At 39.0% G+C, this 21,970-nt stretch overlaps 2 protein-coding genes across 3 annotated transcripts; one reads left to right on the forward strand and one right to left on the reverse strand.

Annotated features, from left to right (window-relative positions):
- Positions 1-1,581: 1,581 nt before the first annotated feature.
- Positions 1,582-18,990, forward strand: LOC117532419. The gene is made up of 4 exons (XM_034195750.1): positions 1,582-1,839; positions 16,680-16,745; positions 17,778-17,913; positions 18,124-18,990. Exons 1-4 carry the CDS (start codon positions 1,769-1,771, stop codon positions 18,874-18,876), a joined length of 1,026 nt encoding a protein of 341 aa, XP_034051641.1. The 5' UTR covers positions 1,582-1,768; the 3' UTR covers positions 18,877-18,990.
- Positions 18,991-19,066: 76 nt separating this feature from the next.
- LOC117532418 lies at positions 19,067-21,756 on the reverse strand. Of its 2 annotated transcripts, none has more exons than XM_034195749.1 (4): positions 21,578-21,756; positions 20,520-20,714; positions 20,358-20,429; positions 19,067-20,235 (listed from the first exon to the last, which is right to left on the reverse strand). In XM_034195749.1, exons 1-4 carry the CDS (start codon positions 21,671-21,673, stop codon positions 20,149-20,151), a joined length of 450 nt encoding a protein of 149 aa, XP_034051640.1. In that variant the 5' UTR covers positions 21,674-21,756; the 3' UTR covers positions 19,067-20,148. The 2 variants fall into 2 exon arrangements, with proteins under 2 accessions (XP_034051640.1, XP_034051638.1); XM_034195747.1 differs by having other exon boundaries at positions 20,353-20,429; positions 21,578-21,753.
- Positions 21,757-21,970: the final 214 nt, after the last annotated feature.

The following is a 21,970-nucleotide window of genomic DNA, read 5'->3' on the forward strand; positions in this document are numbered from 1 at the left end:
TATGTTTTATGTTTCCTGTCATTTGTGTTAGGAAAGGACATGCCGGAAAGACACGACATCTTCTCCTTCTCTGAGGGTCAAGAAGAACATCCAAGAGGAACATTAAAAGCTGATGTTATGAGATTTTAAGACCAGTACAGGACATTCACTAAGAAACTACTTTTATTGTGAAAACAGTCAGCTGATCGAATGCAGCTATTTCCACATCTACACTCCATCAGCTGATTATTTCTATTTGCCTCACTTTATGAGCTTCACAACATGTACCTTGTTTTGCAACGTCACAAATAAATGGGGCCAATCTTCAGTCAGATGTGAATGTGTAATCTAACATTTTCAGTAAGAATAATGGACAAAAGGAGTGCAAATACAAATACAATTTATTGAAATGTGAACCAAAAGTTAATAAAATGTTTTAAATAAAAAGCACATATGGACAGAAGGTGTACACCTATTAAATGTATTAAACACATTTAGTCAAATAAAGTGACAGACTAGGCCTGTGCAGTTGGTATCAGCTATGCCCAGCATGGGCGCCTCCATCAGGCCTGGTCCTCCTCGCAGAGGAAAGACCCTCAGTCCTCTCCAAACCAACAGACAGGACATCACACGGAGGTTTCTCCCTGAAGTCTCTGCTGCTCTCTGGACACCATGCTGTCTCAATCCGTCCACACTGAATATGAGAGGGGGAAAATGAAAATAATAAATGCTTTAGACAATAAGAAATATAAAGTTGACTGTTGAGTTGCTCAGTTTTTTTAGATTGTCAATACTATTACTGTATAACTAATATCTCAGGTTAAGAGGCACATTCAAATAAAGATTGGTCTTTAAATACATTTTGTCTTTTGAATTGTTTGTCTAAAGTCAAGGATCTAGAACTGGTACTTAGTTTTAATGATACAGTCTGGTTATTATGCTGTTTGGAGGAGGCCTCACAGGTAAGAGCACTAACTAGCTACCATCACATGTACCTTAGCTTGACTTAAATTAAACGTATAGTTAAGTGATATCAAAATATAAATAACTAATGTCATGCAAACATATTAATATTTGCTTGATTCCAGTGTTGAATTGAGCACAATTGCATACAAACGTTAAGGGGTTTTAAGATTCTGAAGTATTATGCTAAAAACTCAATAACTTAGATTATTATTTATAGTTTTGCTGAATAGTTTCATGTCCGCTTACCTTAGAAACGTAAAATGCGACGGCAGCGTGCAGATGGGGAGCATGTTAGCTTAGCTTGGTAGCTTCAGCTAGCTCTGGAACTTCCAGCTCGGTGGCAACAGGTCCCGCCTCGGCTCCGCCTCTTTGCCCTTATTTGGAGCAGGCTGGAGAAGGCGGGAGTTGAACTCTGACGTCACTGTCGAGCCGTTAGTGGCCGACTCCGCCTACTAAGGGCTTCTCTGCAACTCTGCAGAATCCTATGGGTGACGTCACGGACCCTACGTCCATTTATATATACAGTCTATGGTTAAAATACGACGCGATAACTTTACAATCTCCTCTCACTCCAAGGTCTGCAGTCGTCACTTCGCTACGGATCAACTAATAGAGCCAAAAACCCTTGATGGCCGTAGGAGGCTTGTGAAAGGTGCTGTACCAACTGTTTGAGTGGAATCACTTCACTGCTCAAACACCGCGGGCTAGTGTTTGGGAGAGAAGGGAGCGGCCCACTGAACCAGTCTCTCGGGAGGAGCAGGAAGAGCACATCGATGTCCGTGACCATGATTACTGCTCAACCCCTGAACCAGCTTCACTGGACATGTCCTCTCAAGCTACAGAAGACAACTCCAAAACAGTGGAGGATCTGCAGAAGCAACTGCAGGAGTTAAGGGGAGTGGCTATATACAGGACCGTCCTGTACACAACGCCAAATGACTATATACAGGACCGTCCTGTACACAACCCTCTGAAATGGCTATATACAGGACGGTCCTGCACAGAAGCCCTGAAATGGCTATATACAGGACGGTCCTGTATATAAGGTCTCTGAAATGGCTATATACAGGACCGTCCTGTATATAAGGTCTCTGAAATGGCTATATACAGGACCGTCCTGTATACAAGCTCCGAAATGGCTATATACAGGACCGTCCTGTAAACAGCTCTCTGAAATGGCTATATACAGGACGGTCCTGTATATAGCCATTTGGCGTTGTGTACAGGACCGTCCTGTACACAATTCCCTGAAATGGCTATATACAGGACCGTGACGTCATTGTCAACGAGAAATCACGCGAGATTTTATGTTGGCGCCAGCGAGCTCGGAGGCCCGCGCGCCAGAATTCGACATGGATGAAAACGAGATGGATGACTTGAAGGAGGGGGAAGAATTTGATTCCTTCGAAGATTTTGAAAAGCGCTTCAAATTATGGTGTGCCAATAGTAGCATAAGCTGGGTTGTGAGCAGCAGCAAAACAGTTGCGGCCATAAATAAAACGCTATCTGCAAAAGTCAAGCCGATACCAGATCGGTTCACGTTCCGTAATATTACATATATTTGTAAACATGGCGGGGATATCCGAACGACTGGACGGAAGTCCACACCAAAGGTAAATATACAGTTATAATTTAGTAATTAACTTGAGTTAAGTTAAGTGCTTGTTTTCGAGAATAACTTTAAGCGTACATTTGAAAACCAGGTGCGGTCCATAGCATAATTTTCCCTCCAAAACCAACCCCAGTCATCGCGCCATCAACCCCCCAAAACCATGGACCTAAGCTGATGCTTCAATATCAGTGTCTTATTTCTAATAATTGTCTGCACGACACGCATAGTATAGATCCTACATTCTTCTACGCAGACTACAATGAACCATGCAGACAGTATATGCTTTAATTAAATAGTAGATGATTCTGGATGTGTTGCGCTCATAGATCTAAGAGTATATTAATATTGAAATTTGACCCATCCACCCCTAGTGACCAGTTTCGTAGCATATTTGTCAACGCAGACTGCAAGCACCTACTTCTCCTTAAGTTTCCACAGGCCACTTGGCTGCTTTTCGTAGGAATTTAAAACTGATAAAAATCAAAGTTCATTTTCTATTTCGACAGCCCCCTCACTTCCACATGCTTCGGGAGCAAGGTACACAAGGTGTGAATGTGGGCGGGTGCAAGACGTCTCTCTCCCTCTCCCCCCCCCCCCCCCCCCAAATGCTACTAATTTAACATTTCAGAATTTCTTTCCCCCTGGGTCATTTCCCCCAAAAATAAAATATGGGGGGGGGGGGGGGGGTGGGGGACGACCTATTTACTCGATTACTTATCCTCTAGGATACCTATTCACAATTCATAAAACATTTTTATGGTAGGAATAACATAATTTTGTTGGGGGAGGGGATTCTTAATTAATGTTAAAATGGCAACATTTCTAATTACATCATCTAGTCAGTACTATTACTAACAACATAAATTAATAATATGTAATTTCTTCTGTCACAAATTCCGTGCGCATGTGTATGAGGATGTCACATTTCCTACTGTAAAGCAAAGTGGCCCGTGGAACCTTAAGCTGGATGTAGTTGTATAACACCACTGACTGATAATGATTGTCCAGTTTAATTTCATTGTCCCCAAATTAGGAAAGCTCCACTTCAATAATAAGCATCGATAATGGTGTTGTCACAGCCTGTCAGCCTTAAGACTGTTGTTTTCTATCACTATCAGTGTGCATATCACCTATCTAAGATGATTAGGTGAACAATGCCCTTGGGGCTTGGGCATTGTAAATAAGATTAGCTAATTTATAGCACCCCCTAAGGCAGTGTAAACAAGTTTAACTTTTTTGCAGCTCTGAAAATGGGCCCTGCCCTAAAGTTTTATCAGGATTTCTGGCATGTCTGGGAAAGACTTCAATGACAAAAAATCAAATCTATGTTTACAGTACTTTCCAATTGAAAAACAACTTTACTTTTGAGATTTCAAGTAAAAACAGGGTTGCCAGCGTCAGGGATTTTTTTTTCAAGGTCAGGGGGATTGCAAATTTCAGGGAAAAATAATCTGTAAGGCTATGGTAGTCTTCTGATTTTGTAATGTTACTTTAAAGAGCTTAGAATTTTCACTATATATCATAAGGAAATCAGAAGGCTGAAAGGGATTTGCAAGTTATGTAATTTGATTATGGAAAATTGGAAAATGGAAGGACAATGCGGTTGAAGGAGGCCGTTAATTTTTGTTCCTTTTATCGTAATTTTTTTTTCACTTGTCAGGGAAAATTGTTTTGCTTAGTCAGGGAAAATGTCATTTTGTCAGGGAACTTTATTTAACCAAAGTGCTGGCAACCCAGAAGAAAATCAACTATGCTTGTTATCTGTTTTGCCAGGTTTTTCTAGATTTTATTGACTTTAAAATTAAACCATGAAAATATAACTGTACAATTATATCTTAATAAAAATCAAAATCACACCTGCCCTAATTACCCCTTGCTCAACGTAGTTGGGGGAAGGGGATATAGAATTTGGTCGGTCCGTTTTGCGTTTCAGTGGATATATCAGATTCTTATGAACAGAATTTCCTGAAACTATGCACATATATTGCCTTTGGGTAGAGGAGGAAGCAGATCAATTTTTAGGTTCGTAGGTCAAGGTCACTGGCCATTTTTCTGGTTAAGTTTTGCGTTTAAGTTGATATATCAGCTTCTTATGAACAGAATTTGCTAAAACTATACACATATATTGCCTTTAGGTAGAGGAAGAAGCAGATCAATTTTGAGGTTCAGAGGTCAAAGGTCGAGGTCACTGGCAGCCATTTTGTTTTTCAAAGTTTTGCATTTCAGTTGAAATGTCAGCTTCTTGTGAACAGAATTTGATGATAATTTACACATGATTGACTTGGTGAGAGGAAGAACCGGATTTGAGATTCGAAGGTCAAGATCACTGGCAGCCATTTTGTTTTTAAAAGTTTTTCATTTTAGTTGATATATTACCTTCTGATGAACAGAATTTCATGGAATTTTATACATAGATTGGTTTTAAATAGAGGAAGAAGCAGCTAAATTGACAGATTGGCTGAGAGATATTATAAAGATAGAATTGTCTTCTTGTATTTCACATCTCTGCGACAAATCTATATGCGAGGGGATTGCCCTTGTTTTTTTGGAGCACAAAACAGGTATTGTTAATTTTGGCCTGTATAATGATCTGCAGTTGTAATTAACATTTATATATATAATTAATGTGGCACTGGGTGTGTGGCAGGGTCAATGAGTGCAAGAAATGAAAATGTGTCAGAATGCATAAAATAACCTGTGTATTTATTGTAAGCAATTTCTAGATCAGTATATGGGAATAAATGGTGACTGAAATGCTTAATTCAATGACTTCAATCAGATGCATTTCAAAAAGGAAGTATCAGATGGGGGGGGAGGGGGTTACATTTTAAACTTCATCGAATATAGTCCAGGGGTCGAAATGTTTGAAAAAACTTACCTGTCTCGGTGACGGGTGGAATATTTATTTACCTGTCTCCATCTGACCACAACCTGTGCATATTTATTTATGTCTTGATATATATGATGTGTTGTCATAATTATGACATTTCAAAATGTTTCAAAGATAACAAGATAATATATCAAATATAATATACATAGTAATGACCTATTGCTTTGCTTTAATTAGCTATAGTGTAGCAGCAATAGTATTTAACAGAAAACTCTGATAATTGTTTTACCTGTCACATGGGACAGGTAAAACATTATTCTACCTGTCCCTCAAAAAAATCGCCTGTCAGGGACAGGTAGACAGGTGATATTTCTAGCCCTGTAGTCGTGTTGTATATCAAATTGAAAGGTATCTTGAGGAACCAAGGGGGTGCTTCGAATTTGCTGTCTAGTATACACATATACAAATAAAAGACATGGCAAGGGTTATTGAGTGCAAAAAACTGGATATATTAAGCAGCATATCCTATGGCACTGTTTTTTGTTGTCTTTTTCAGCTCCTTCAAGCAGGGCTGTCCAGGAAGAGTGTTTCTGTCTGTTGATAGAGAGAAAGAGAAGCTGGTCATTGTGACAGTAAACTTGTCACACAATCATGAGATAAGCAGGTTGGTTGCATAATACCACATTTTTGTGCTCTTCAAAAAAAAAGTTCTTTATATATTAGGGTTTTAATTGTCTTTTGTTATTAATTAGGCCTAATAAAAAAAATTGTGTCGAAATGTGTGAAAAAACAAACATGTCTCAGGTGACAGGTGGGGAATATTTATGTACCTGTCTCCACCAGAAAGCAACCCATACATATTTATTTATGTATTGATTTGATATTGTCATGATTATGACCTTCCAAAATGTTTCGAAATTTAGCCTGGGGGCGGGGCTAGGGGTGAGGTTTTTTGTCACAAAATAGCTGAATTTTTTAATTATGAGCTTGAAATTTTGATCACTGACTTGGGCCCTTATACATACATGTATAGAACAGTTTTTTTTGTTTCGGCCCCTTGGGGAGGGGGGCCCAAAATTAAATATTTTCAAACATAGTTGTGTAATATATCAAATAGGAGGTAACGAAAGGGGGGGGGGGTAAAAAAGGATTTTTTTTTCAACACAGTCATGTAATATATGAAAAGGGGAATACATGGCAAGTATTTAAATTATAATCTAGCCCCCTTGGGGAGGGGTCCCAAAATTAAGTTTTTTCATACACAGTCATGTAGTATATCAAATAGGAGGTTATGAAAGGGGGAATACATTGTAAGTATTTAAATTATAATCTGGGGAGGGGGAGGGGCCTCAAAGTTATGTTTTTTCAAACACAGTCATACAATATATCAAATAGGAGGTATTGAAAAGGGGAATGCATTGCAAGTATTTAAATTATAATATATTCCTCTGGGGAGGGCTAAGGGCTTGGGGGGATACATTGAAGATAATGGTAAATAGAATACATAAAATGCAATTGCAGTTTGCTTTCACTCATGAGTAGGGGTGAATGCATGGCACGGGGATATGCGATGGTGGTGCCATCGCCTGCGCAGAGCTCTAGTTTTGACAAAGTGAAAAATCCTGACAAACTTTCTAAACCAGGCAATAAAATAAATGTATGTGTCTAATCATGCTGATGTTTGCATTAATTATTGTGTCTTTATGAAAATCTGTACCAGTGTATGTCAGGTGATTGATTGATTATAATAAACTGGGGTCACTGGGGGGGTCACAAATTAAGTTTTTTCAAACACAGCCATGTAATATATCAGACAGCTTAACATATAACTAATAGGACTGGTAAATAAAAAGGGGAATAGATTGCAAGTTTTTAGATTGTAATCTAGGCCCCCCCCCCCCCCTCCCCAGTCACAAATTAAGTTTTTTTCAAACACGGCCATGGAATATATCAGACAGCTTAACATATAACACTATCAATACTACTTAACCACACTGGAAAAGCGGGGGACTACAATTCAATGAATTTCTTGTTTTGTTTTCCATTCTTTTTAATTGGTCTCCTTAAATGTTGATGTCATGGTTATGGAGCAGTATAATTGAAGTTACAATGTTTTGGTCTTTCAGGTGCTCGTGACCCAGGTGCATTCATTTCTGTACAGACCAGTGAAGAAGGAACGTTGGAATATCTCCTCATTGTCACATCAGAAATGAGAGAGGTGTTTCAAAGATTTCCAGAAATACTTATGATTGATTCCACCTATGGAACAAACACATTAAGGATGCCCGTCTTTTCACTTTTAGTGGAAGATGGAAATGGTGTTGGACAAACAGTTGCCTATGCTTTTATCGGAAATGAGAAGAAATTCACAATGGCTTCACTTATGTCTGAATTTTCAAGGATTCACAATATCCAGCTTGTTAAGGTGGTGGTTCTAGACAAAGACATGAGCGAGATCGGGGCAGTGCAAGATGTCATGCCCCATGCAACTATACAGTTGTGCAAGTTCCATGTTTTGCAGGCTGTCCGACGTCATGTTTCCAAGTTGTCTATTGACACAGAAAGCAAAGAAGTTATTAATAAGGCATTCAGGTCCGTTGTTTATGCAACGACACGAGCTTCCTTTAAAAGGGCAGTTGGGCACCTTACAGCAGTGTCAACTGATGACTTCATCAAGTACTATCATAAAAACTGGGGCACTTGCAAAAAATTCTGGGCGTATTATCTGACCATGAAACACATTAATCTAGGCAACACAACAAATAATAGAATGGAATCACAACCAGAAAATAAAAGATGTCTTGGACAGACAGATGACGCTGTCAACCTGTGTGAGGAGACTCCTAATATTCCACGACAACAAAATTGCAGAAATGAAACACAAAGAATTCAACCAGGCGTACAAAACGCAGTATGTTCTCGGTGACAGCTGTCCCACTAAAGACTTAATCGTGAAAAGCGTGACCCCGTACTCAGCTGGCATAATTATCAATGAGTTAGATGCTGCCAAACTGAAAACGAGTCGTTATGCCAGAGATGGCTGCCACTGCCCCATGAAAGAGACAATGGAACTGCCATGTAGACACAAATTTGCCAAAAGACTTGTAGATGGCCAGGACCTGTTTTCATGTGATGATGTTAGTGATAGATGGCTGTTAACCTGTCAGCTGCAGTTAACTGGGGTCCAGAAAAGAAAGTGAATTATGGAAACCAACGAAGAGTCTCCTGTCCTTAATGAGGAACTAAGTCAACATTTGGTTCAGATATCTAAGAGGACAAAGCCATCTGCAAAGACTAAAACAGAAAAATACAAAGAAATTATGTTTGTCTGTCAGTCTATTGCTGACCTTTCATCTACACATGGTACCAGAGAGTTCAATGAGAAGTATGACACACTCGTGACATTATACAAATTGTGGCTTGAGAACAAGAAAGTTCTTATTGTTCCATCTGAAGAAACTGAGAATAACTCACTGTCCCCTGAAGTACCGGTAGATACATGTAATCTCATTGAACATGGAGAATCTCTGGCTAAGGATTCACATCATGCACATATGGATGAAACATCTGGTGTGGGCCTGTCCTTGGAAATTTCAGAGTCATTTGGTGATGCCATGTTGACACCCAAAAAGGTTCAAGGCCTAAAACCAGCTAAGGACTTGACTCCTATGCCATCTCCAGCCCAGTGGATAGATGAAACATCTGGTGTGGGCTTTTCCTTTGATGATGACTTGCTCACACCAAGAAAGGAACTTACAGAACCAGCTGAGGATACAACTCCAGTGCCGTCACCAGCCCAGACTTTTTCATCCCCATCTACTCCAATTTTACTATCACACATCAGTATACCACGGGCATCCCCGGTTTTTAAACGGAGGTCTAGACTTTTTGAAGACAAGCATGAAGTTGCCAGAGAAACATCTGAGGACATCCAGGTTGAGTTCCATGAACAGTCTGAAGCTGATGTCGCCAAAACGTCTGCCGGGGAACAAGAAGATAAGCAGGAAGATGGAAGAAATAAAGCAGATAAAAAGACTTCAAACATTGTTACAGGTGGTGCTGAGAACACAGTTAATGCATTAAAACAACTGAAATCTCTAAAATTGCCGCTGTCTGTCCATGTTAAAGGAAATGTCAGAGAAAAAAGAAACAAAACCAAAGTGAAGAAAGGTGAAAATGTATTTATGTCCAGAGAAAGAAAAATGCAGAAAAAGCAAACAAACAAGAGGGACACAAGGACCAATGTATATAATACTCATAACTTTGAAAAAGTCTTGAAGTCACCTACTTCCATGCTTACTGACATTCATATTGCTGCTGCCCTTCGAATGCTGAAGGATCAGTTCCCACAAATGAAAGGACTTCAAGATCCTGTCCTGGGAACAAAGCTTCATTTTGAGATTGCTCATGGTAGTTTTGTTCAAGTGCTGCATGATGGATCGCTGCACTGGGTGACAGTTGGAAATCTTTTCAGCAGAGACAACACAGTTGAACTCTACGATTCATTGTACTCATCTGTCCCCATGTCCATTAAGATGCAGATTGCCTCCATCATCATGACCAATGAAAGGAGCATGCATGTTAAAATTCAGAAGTCCCAAAGGCAGCAAGGTGGTGTTGACTGTGGTCTGTTTGCAATAGCAGCAGCCACTGATCTGTGCAATGGGAGAGATCCCAGTACAAGCAACTATAAACAAACTGAGATGAGGTCGCACCTCCTGCAAGCTCTAAAAGATGCGGTCTTGCTTCCTTTCCCATCTGAGTCTGTCACTGTCAAAAGCAAAACAGTGAAAGCTGTTCAGGTCCCATTGTGGTGCAGCAGCCGCCTGCCAGACAATGGAGAAGAAAAAATGGCCGAGTGTGGTGGGTGTGATGACTATTACCATAAGACCTGTGCTTCCATCCCCAGGGAGGTATTCCAGAACAACCAAAAGGCTAAAGAATGGCGTTGTCGGGATTGTTTTGATACTTCCCAGTAAACTGTACATAAAATGGAAGGGGTGAATAACAGTGCATGCCCAAAATAACCAACATTAAGTGTGACTGAAAAAACTTCAGATACATCATGGCCAAATGAGTTCATGTCGCACTGTGATGTTTCTGGTAGTGAAGAAGAAAATTACTGTGTTGAGTGTGATAAAAAGTGTTTATAACATTCTTCTGGTAGATATGCATGTATGAAAATACATGATGTTGACCTGTCAAGTAAAGAAATATTGTGAAGAGTCATGGTGATTTCATGCTCAATTAGTCAACGCCACTAGTCATTGTCATATACACTTTACTGTCTTAACAAATGTATTAATGAGAATTGAATAATTATTATTCAAATAGGGTTGTTTCAATGTGTATCCATCCAGGATATTGGTGATTTTCATATATAATGTGGACTGAGATATGAATTAATCTCTGAAGTAATTTTCATCATTAGTCGGTCATGACTACTAGTCATTTTGTTAGGGAGTGAGTTATGGATATTTACTCTCTTATCTGGCAATGTCTTGTTACAAGCATGGCAAGGAATTGAATATTTATTATTCAGATGAATTGTTTCAGTGTTTATCCGTCCAGCATACTCATGTAAGTTAAAGTACAAGATTGACTATTTATTATTCTAATGGGTTTGTTTCAATGTTTATCAGTCCCACAGATTTGATATTCAAAGTATAATATTGACTTGACAAGATAAATTCCGTCCTATCTAGTTGTAAAGTTTTACACAGAAATGATTATTTATTATTCAAATAGGCTTGTTCAGTGTAACTGTTCAGCATATACGTAATGTGGGGGTCACAAGTTGTTAATCATTATGTAAGTTTATGGTGATTGGATGTGATATCAATCAATCAATGTTTATTTATATAGCCCAATATCACAAATGTTACATTTGTCTCAGTGGACTTTACAGTTTGTACAAAATATCAGTATGACAATACGACACCCTCTGAATATGAATTAGTCTAATTTTATTTGAGGTTTTATGATGCTTATGTACTGTCCTGTCTAGCAATGACATTATAGAGTTAAATATTTATTAATCAGATTTGAGTTTTGTTAGACTACTAGTGTTATCCGTCCAAAGATAATCATTTAAAATATATTTTATGGTGATAACCCTATAACAGATTGGATCTGGGCCTTTACTGAACCTAAAATAAATATTCCATATATAGTATATATAATATACAAAATAACGTGATATATACCGTCCTATCTAAGTTGTAAAGTTTTACACAGAAATGATTATTTATTATTCAAATAGGCTTGTTTAGTGTAACTGTTCAGCATATATGTAAAGTGAGGGTCATAAGTTGTTAATCATTATGTAAGTTCATGGAGATTGGATGCGATATGAATTAGTCTAATTTTATTTGAGGTTTTATGACGCATATCTTCTGTCCTGTCTAGCAACGACAGTATATAGTTGAATATTTATTAATCAGATTGAATTTTGTCGACTACTAGTGTTATCCGTCCAGCATATTTAAGATATTCATTTAAAATATATTTTATGATGATAACAGATTGAATATGGGCCCTTACTGAACCTAAATATTTCATATATGAAAAAGAACATCCCTGTTGTAAGCATGCAAATGATCACATATTGGACTGTATAATTATTGTTTGTTTATTTATTTTTAACTTTTCAATAGATTGCTAGTTAGTTTTCGGTCTGGAACCCATCTAGATATTATCTATATAGAACATTCATGTGGGGGTTGGGGCTTGTACCAACTTGATAACGTTTGAAATGTGACAAAGATGGAGGTCAGTGAGTTTTCCTGACCATGGTTGTACATGGTTTTAAAATATCTTGCTTTTTTAATATTTATTTTTATTGAAATGCAATGTCAAGGACTGGCAGGGTTGCCAGCGTCAAGGAATTTTTTTTTCACGGTCAGGGAAATTGCAAATTTCATCAAAGTCAGGGGGGGGGGGGTGAGTAATTTTGTGTCGAGTATCATCTATGAGGCTATGGCCATCTTTGAAGTTTTACTATATATTATAAAGAAATCAGAAGGCTGAAAGGGATTTGCAAATTATGTACTTTGATTATGGAAATAGTAAACTGGAAGGAAAAGACGGTATGGGAGGAAGGAGGCCGTTCATTTTTGTTTCTTTTATCGTTAATTTTTGTTCATTTGTCGGGGAAAGGTCAGTGAAAAATGTAATTTTGTCGGGGGAAAAGTCGGGGAAGTTTATTTAACAAAAATGCTGGCAACCCTGACTGGTGATGTTTGGATCTTGTACATAATGCGAATGAAATGGCCCATCACCATTTCTAGTATGAACATTCCTGTTGTAAGCATGCAAGGTTTTAACACATTCGATTTTATGATTGTAGTTTATTTATTCTACTTCTTTAAAATAAGTTGCTATTTAGTTTTCCGTCAGGGGCTCGTGTACAGTTAGTTGATCATAGCATTGCGATGCATTGTAGCTATTTTTCAGAATGCGTCGTAACTAAAACGAACTCGTTGATTCAGATAAAAATATGTATTTTTCAAAGCTTCTTCGTATTAAAAATAGAGCATATTTATTCATATTATCAATCAAATGTAATGGTATTCTTCTGTATTTATTAAATTGTTAAAGATATTTATTATTTTCCTTTCCAAGGGTGAACTTACGAATATGTGGTGTATTTCAGCCTTGCAAAACAGATCTGCCGGTTTCAATGGATGCAGAACAGTAAGGTCTCATAAGATTAAATTGGTGTATCTAAATACATCCATCGGGCTTTCTAATTAATTTATTGTGCCAAAAAATAATCGCGATTATTTAATTATGTAATTTAAGATAATAAAGAAAATAACTAATATCTGGCATTTACGGTTGATTTTCGTTCTGCTTGGTTCGTAGGTCCATTTTGCAATCTTAATGTGACAAGGGAAGCAATTCCTATTTAATTATACTGACCGCTGACGTTTGCAATCTGACTAAAGCTATCTTTAATCTCGCCGAGCTCGTAAAAGGATCTGAAGGTGTTACATACAAGTGCATGTTCGGAACGTTAGGCACTTTCATCACTGAATAAATCAATGCATAACATAGTCAGTTATCAAAATATTAATAAAGAACTGTCGAATCTTCGATTATGTATGTATTAGTTTCGAAAAATCTGTTTTGAGAGAAATCGACAATAGGGGTAGTCAGTGTTAACAGTCGCTCCTCACGTCGTAGGCTTACAAAAATTATAATTTGTGTATGTATTTTATCGAATCCTTGATGGATTAGTTTTACGAGCTCGGCGAGATTAAAGGAGATGGCTTTAGTTAGATTGCTGACGTTTGCAACGTGAAACTGCACAAATTGAAGATTAATGAAAGATAGTCTTTAGTTCTTATGTTTATTTATTTATATATTATTATTATTATTTGTTTCAAAACTTATCTGCATGTCCCTTGTCAAAACTGAATGACCGACTTAGGCGATTCGTTGCAGTTTGCTACAGATCGTCGTGTTGCAAGCGCTACGCTAAACCCATTATACGCACGGCAATCCATTTCGGGGGGGGGGGGGAGGGGTCCAGTTAATATGTGTTGGCGCCGCTTGCTTCGATCAGTGGACATAGCCCCTAAATAGTTTCATGACAACAAATAGTATTTGACATATCTTGAGGTTTTTTTTTAGCTAGGTGTTGCTATTGTAAATTCATTAGAGACAGTTATTCCATTTCTACCGAGTTTGTTGCAGAAACCTATCCAATAAGGGAGATCCGAGCTCTCTAGGTTTCCAGTTACGTTTAGCACTATATTGTGACGTCAATCACAGAAATGTTAGGCAACGTCACATTGTCGGTAAAAACGTAAAAAAGCTGATCGCGGAAAGCTGATGTAGTTGTTTCAATAATCCACAGAGCTTTTTACTGACGTGTCAGATCGCCGACAATGTGACGTTGCCTAACATTTCTGAGATTGACGTCACAATATAGCGCTAAACGTAACTGAAACCTAGAGAACTCGGATCTCCCGTATTACCGATACCTAGATTACACTCAGTATAGTTACGACTAGTTTTTTATGTGTGTTTTTTTTTATAGTTGTAACACTTTGTCTATGAAGTAAGATTGCACCAGTTTGCTTGATCGTGTTTGTCTTACTTTTAATTGGTGGTATGACTGTAGTGATCATTGTGATAATAGACATAATGCCAAATGATATATTCAAGAAAAACTGGGAACTCTGTGTTGTTATATAATAAATACGTTAATTTGTTGAATTATTTTACTTTCTTTTTTCTCAAATAACCATTGTCCTTTTTGGTGGAGAAATGATCTTTCATCCGAATATTAAAATTGAACAATCAGTGTATGAACTTATTAAATACCTTTGATGTTATTCCACAATAAAAACAAATTCGGAAAGACCTGCCCTGTCGGACTACACATCTGCGGATGAGCTAAAAATATATACGCACGTAAGATAGCTTTGTAATATGGCCCGTATCCAACTAGTTCTCTTCATCAAAGTATTGACAATTCTACTTGGTACACATAACCGGTATTTGACAACTGCGGATTGGTATTTCAAAGAATTCATATCAAAGTGAAGAACTAACGAGCAATTTATTTGATATTAAGAATAATTAGAAACCACGTACCCTTTTAGGAAACGTGCACTCTTTCACATTGCGTATACTAGTAGCTCTTACATGAAAGATGGACCAGCTTTAACGGGTTCAACCATGAAAATCATTGCAGCATGGTCGATACGGCTTTGATTCTCCGAATATTACTTCACTGGCATTAACTTTTGTTTTTTAATAACAAAAAAATAATTTGCTAGCGGTAGACAAGCTTCATGGAAGAGCTAATACTTGTTATGTTTAAAAGGTCGCGCTGAAGATCAACCGGTGTTAACACGCCTCACCCGTTAACTTATAAATTGCCACTAATTTGGTTATTTAGTATTCTAAGCAAAAACGACAATAACAGATTGATCACAGGCAAAATTCAAAACCTAACTACCGTTAATGTAATGTGATATTAATTTAATTGCCTGGTAAAAATAGATTGTATTGTGGCAAGGGGCCAGCACTTGGGTTTACGAAATGACAAGATAAGGTATCAAAGGTGTTCCAGTTTGAAACCAGAGGGTGACCTTCACCAATTTTAGAAATGAAACCTGACATTTCATGGGATTTTCACGTCTTTATCGGCAGAAAAATCGAGTCGCTTTTTATGTAGTCTACAGAAATATGGATATAATTGGTGTACAATTAACGTTTACAGCAGGATAAATTACAAAAATGTACAGCATACTACATACAATTCAAAATACGGTTTCTCCGATTTCTAAAATAAAAATGCCGGCGTAGCCGATAAATGATTTGTGTTGCTTTCAATGCAAAATCACACGTCAACGAAATGTCGGCGTATTCTTTAAAAAAAAAACTTCAGTTTGAATAAAACCGAGTATCTCTTTAAAGTATGCAGTGATATCCTTTACAAGTAAAACATTGTGCATTGGAAAATATAAAGTAGAAAATGATTGAAACAACATAAAAAGATAAGCCAAAAAAAAGACTGAAATCAGCATAAAAAGCTAAGCAATTGGCATGGAAAGAGATTTAATTGCCACAATTTTATATTGAGGGGAAACTCATTGAAAATAATGTTGTCGTGAGAATATTTATCTGTGAATCCTATCCCTACATTACCACCCGCGAAACTTGCTAAAGCATGCTATAATAGCCCGGTCTGTAGATAGTCATTTGACGTTAGCTGCAGGACGGTCCTGTATATAGCCATTTCAGATATCTTATCCACAGGACCGTCCTGTATATAGCCATTTCAGAGAGCTGTTTACAGGACGGTCCTGTATATAGCCATTTCAGATATCTTATCCACAGGACCGTCCTGTATATAGCCATTTCAGATATCTTATCCACAGGACCGTCCTGTATATAGCCATTTCAGAGAGCTGTTTACAGGACCGTCCTGTATATAGCCATTTCAGATATCTTATCCACAGGACCGTCCTGTATATAGCCATTTCAGAGAGCTGTTTACAGGACCGTCCTGTATATAGCCATTTCAGATATCTTATCCACAGGACCGTCCTGTATATAGCCATTTCGGAGCTTGTATACAGGACGGTCCTGTATATAGCCATTTCAGAGACCTTATATACAGGACCGTCCTGTATATAGCCATTTCAGGGCTTCTGTGCAGGACCGTCCTGTATATAGCCATTTCAGGGCTTCTGTGCAGGACCGTCCTGTATATAGCCATTTCAGAGAGCTGTGTACAGGACGGTCCTGTATATAGCCTCGGCCAGAGTTAAGAGTCCAGCGAGAGTTTTGCTTACAGCGGTTTGCTGGCTCCGACGACAACATCCGATTCTATACCAGGTAATGTTTTGGCTAAATTCTATCCAAGTTTTTGAGATGGGTTAGCTTATAAAGAATCCTGTTTACCTGCTGTTTGACTGCTGACTATTTGCATGCAGTGTTGGAATAAGTAGGCTACTCAACTTAACTGAAGTATAAGTACAAATACTATGGTTTGAAAATACTCCTGAACTGAACATGTAGAATCATAAATCATGTGTTTTCATAAGTAACTAGAAACTATGAAGGTTAACTAAATGTGGTGGAGTAAAACATACTAATACTAACAACATACTGATAATACTTTACTACAAGTGGAAATCTTCAAAACCTTACCAAAGTAAAAGTACATGTCAATATCCACTGCGTTTCTCCCAGTTGCACACTTAAGAATGAAGAGTAAAAGTAGTCATTCTGTGTAAAATGTTCCCTGTATGTTTTAGATTATTATTACTGCTGCTTTAATGTAGTTGTTACATGTTACTGCTGTATATTACTATACCTGCACCAAGTGCCTTCTTAATCAGTCTATTTGAATTGTAATGTATTATAGCAAACAAGAGGAAAGCATTAGCCCATGTGTTACAGTTAACTGTTGTGGAATATTTTCCAAGGCCCATAACTTTGACCCAGTTTATCAGTTCAAACTGTCCTGACTGAGCACAGGCACCTGTAACCTTGGCTGCTGTGCTCTCAGTGTTTTGTCTCCCTGTTCCTGCCTGTTGGCGTCAGCTGATAGAGGTGTTATCATTCTATCTTGTTATGCAGCATGTTGATGATGCTCTCTGAACTAGCTAAATACATGGGTCTGGGGTAGAGTTCTTCAGAATTGACGTGGCAACTCTACCGTGAAGTCAGAACCTCTGACTCTTGGACTTGTGATGTGAATCCTCCGGCCGTTAACTCCAAATAAACCATCATGTGTTTGACATCAAAGCTACTGCTCTTCCCGTGTCTCCTTCCTGAGTCGGTGACTCCCACAGCATTGCTACACAGAAGTTTCCTCTACATTAACGAGTCAATTAATGACTGACATGTGTCTTTTGTGTACAGATTCCCGAGCTATAACCACCTGATGGCCTTCTGGTTTTTGATTGAGCCTTCCATTTATAAAATGGTTCGTGTTACAAGAGCGATATCAGCTGCCAAGAGGAATGAAGAAGTGGTTACACACGCACGTCCATCAACGGTAGGCTACGTTTCTTTTAACACACAATCTAAACACAAACTGAAGGGAAAATGTTTCTCCGACATTTCATTGCTTTCGTGTAGGCTAAAAGGCTATAGTACTCAATCCTTTTTGAATACATCAGAGAACTAAAACAACTTAATGTTTTTCCCATGGTGTGCTACACTCATGACATTAATATAGTACCCTTTTTTTGTTTTTATCTTCCAGAGACAGCTGCTTCAGCCAATTGACGAGTTCTTCCTTTTTCTCTGCTTCCTGTCGGTGGGTTTGAAAGAGAGGGACCTTGCAAACCGCTTCAACGTACACCAGTCCACTGTGAGCCGCATCATTGCAACATGGACGAGTTTTCTTACAACTTTATTGGGGTCACAGTGTATCTGGCTTACACCTGCAGAAGTTCAAGCCCACCTCCCAGAGGCATTCAAAGATTTCCCAGACACACAGGTGATCCTGGATTGCACAGAGCTGAGGTGTCAAACACCATCCTCACTCCTCCTCCAAAGTGAAATGTATTCTATATACAAATGTCACTGCACCATGAAAGCCCTGGTTGGCATAGCCCCACATGGCGCAGTGACATTTGTTTCCAGTCTGTATGGTGGTTCTGTCAGCGACAAGGAGATTTTCAAACAGTCTGGAATAGCTGCGTTGTTGACTGAAAACATGGCAGTGATGGTAGATAAGGGCTTCCTGATCAGCGATTGCTGCAAATGCAAGGTGTACTGCCCACCTTTTCTGTCAAAGCAGAAGCAAATGCCAGCCTATCAGGTGAGGGAGACACAGGCCATTGCCAGACTGAGGGTTCATGTGGAGCGTGTCATCAGGAGGATAAAAGAGAACAAACTTTTTGATGGTGTCATCCTCCTGTCCCATGCCTACAACATCAACCAACTGTTTGCAGTAGCATGTATGCTGTCAAACTATCAGAACAAAGCACTGGTCAAGAAATGGGTGAAATAAGACAAGATGATGACACCTGTGCAGGTAGCTGTGATTAAGCTGGGTGAGCACACCGTACTCCCGTGTTGCCTGACACACGCTAGTGTTTTGTTTGAATAAATGGTAAATAGCAAATTACAATGCGTTGATGATTTCTTACAAATGCAATGATTTACTATTCATTACACAAAAATCACTTCACTTTATTGTCTTTTTAAATACAATTGTATATTTATTTACATATATGAAATGTGACAAACAATATATATCAAAAACAAAATATTGAAATCACATTTTGTTGTCATTCAGAACACATGATTGAGGGATTGCCTCCTAAAAACAATGATGGCTGAGCCAGGGTCTAGCAGCTAACTGCTTACAGAGTTAACAATGGCTACAGTGCCCACTACTTTTTTAATGACAGGTACTTCGGCATGTATGTGTAAAAAAAAAAACGTTACTTTTTCTCTGATTGCTCTTTGCACTTCTGGATCTGTGTATATTCTTTGCACCAGGTAGTCCTCCTGTGCCCACACTACAAAGTCACACCACTGCATCCCAGATACAAGAAGTTGACCCTGTACTTGCCAGTAATAGGCATGGCTTTTCTTGAGCTTAGGGGAGCCACATTCCATCTGCACATATTTGCAGTCGACATAATTTGGGACATTGGGACATTTGAATTCAACAAGGCCAAATTGGGGATATTCTGTTGGGTCAAAAACAACTCCATCAGGGGAGGCACCAAGCCAGGGCGTAGAGGGGTGAATGACAAGGCCACAAGGGGAGTAGTTCACGTTTGCCAGTCTACTGTATTCAGCTGCTACTGTGGGCTCCATCTCGGCACCTCTCCTCATTTCTGCAGTCTGCCTTGTACCTTTGAGTATTCGCTCTGCAAGAGAGTTAGCAGAGCTCTCACCTCTGACGTGACAAATCTCTCTAAACCTAGAGGCAGTAACCCTGGGTTTGCGGAGCAGATGCCACTCTGAGCTAGAGCTTTGCTCACGGGTAGCCTCCTCAATTTTGTGAGACATTTCCAAATCAACAGATAAGCTGTTCATATGTAGTTGCTCCTCTTCTGAGCACACCAGCGGTAAATCACATGGCAAGATCACATACTCCTCTATGGGCAAGTGGGGTGTTGGTGGTGTGTCAGTGTGAAGTGTGGTGTACCGAGACGTCAAAGCAGGCATCTGATAGGACAGAACACTGCCCTCCTGCACAATCCCGAAGGCACTTTCCACAAGGGGCTTGTCAGGTCTCATGTTCATTGTGGTCACAAGCGGCCTGTCTTCAATGCTGAATGCTGAGTATGCCTCCGTAACTCTGAACAGGCAGGGATCTGCTAATGGCCCCACCATGCCTCTGTAGAATCCACTCCTACAAAGAATGGCAAAGACAATATAGCACATTAATGTGACAATAAAGGTTAGGAATACAGCACCAGAATTATGAATTTTAAAAACACAGGAAACACAATTTTCCAGCTAAAATTACCTTACTCCAGTCTGCACCATCCTATTTGGTACAGGCTTGGTGAAGACCATGGAGTTGATGGGCCCTGGCTTCACACCCTTAAGGAAAAGACAATTACTGTTCGTTGAGTCACTTTAAAACAAAAACTCTGTGAAAGATTACAAGTATTTGAACCTCATTGAAATTACCATTGTTCGCGGCTTGTGCCATTGCTGTTCCGATTCAGTACAGCTATGCACAGGTGGCACAACTGGCATGTTCAGTTCAGTGTAGTGTGCTGTTTGGAACAGCAATGCTACTGTGTGATTGCACAAAACAGTTCCTGCAACACAGGAGCACTGGTTGTGCGTGAGCACCACTGGTGATGAATCACGAAGCGTTATCTAAAAAAGAGAGAAGAAATACTAGTGATTAGTAACCTCACTTGTGGTAAATGAGCCAGGAGGTTATTATGAGTAGAATTATTGGTTATTTTTACTGACCCATTATCCTAGAAGAAGCATGTATTCCTGAATGCTTAGTGTTACCCTCTTACCCTACAATACCACAATGAACTTTCTTTGGAAACTAAGATGCCTTGAAAATTGTATTAAAGCAGTTTTGACTATATATTTTAACCCCCAAACTTACACATCCATAATCAATGTAATAATATCTGACCAATCAGCTGTGATAAAGCAGGGAGAAGTAGGACACTGTTGAGATTCCCTTAAGGTAAACTAATGTTTAACTGAACTGAAACTCAATAAACAGGGGGGAACACAGTGTCAATGCTGCCTGCCTACACTCAAACTGTGTGCTGTCTCGCTCTTCCGCATTGACCTGTAGCACAAGGCTCTCACGCTGACCTGCCCTGTCAGCCTGTCTTTATTGGACACTGAATGAAGAAAAACAGAGCAACAGCGTTAGATCTATACTCACATCAAAAACATCTATGGCAACATTGCTTTACAAAAGCTGATACCATTATGCAGTGTGGCTAACAACAAGACAACCTTGGCTAGGCTATAAGGCTATTAAACGATAGTATTTGTTAGCAAAATGGCTAATGTTTTAAAGAATTAACACCAGAAACAGTACATAGCGTTACCCAGAGCCCTATAGTAGTCTACTATAGTAGTAGTATAATAATAATAATAATAATAGTAGTTATACTATAGGGCTCTGGCGTTACCTAGCTTTTGACAGCTAACGTTAGCGTAACCCGGAGCATAAGCTAGCTGGTTAGTACCTGTTACCTTCTTACCTTCATAGTTGTGTATATATGACGCAGCATATCATTTGAAGCCTTTATCGAGTTTGCTGGCTGGGGCTTTAGTCGTCCGGCAAATCCGATGAACATCTGACATTTTTAATTTCGGAAGCTCTTGTAGGCAGCGGGTGTAGAAGGTCGTCATTTTCAAATAGGAAATTAATCGGCCGCTATGAGTAGAATGCGGAAGTGACTGTGCATGTAGCCTATTCTGGCTTCATTGCACTGGCTTCCAGTTCGGTTCAGAATAGATTTTAAACTCCTTTTATTTGTTTTTAAAGCCCTAAATGGGCTGGCTCCGGCCTATATAGCCGAACTCCTCCATCGCTACACCCCAGGCAGAGCCTTAAGGTCGGCTGATCAGCTGTTGCTGGTAGTGCCTAAGAC

Source organism: Gymnodraco acuticeps, unplaced genomic scaffold, assembly GCF_902827175.1.
Source record: "Gymnodraco acuticeps unplaced genomic scaffold, fGymAcu1.1, whole genome shotgun sequence".
Classification (NCBI taxonomy): Eukaryota; Metazoa; Chordata; class Actinopteri; order Perciformes; family Bathydraconidae; genus Gymnodraco; species Gymnodraco acuticeps.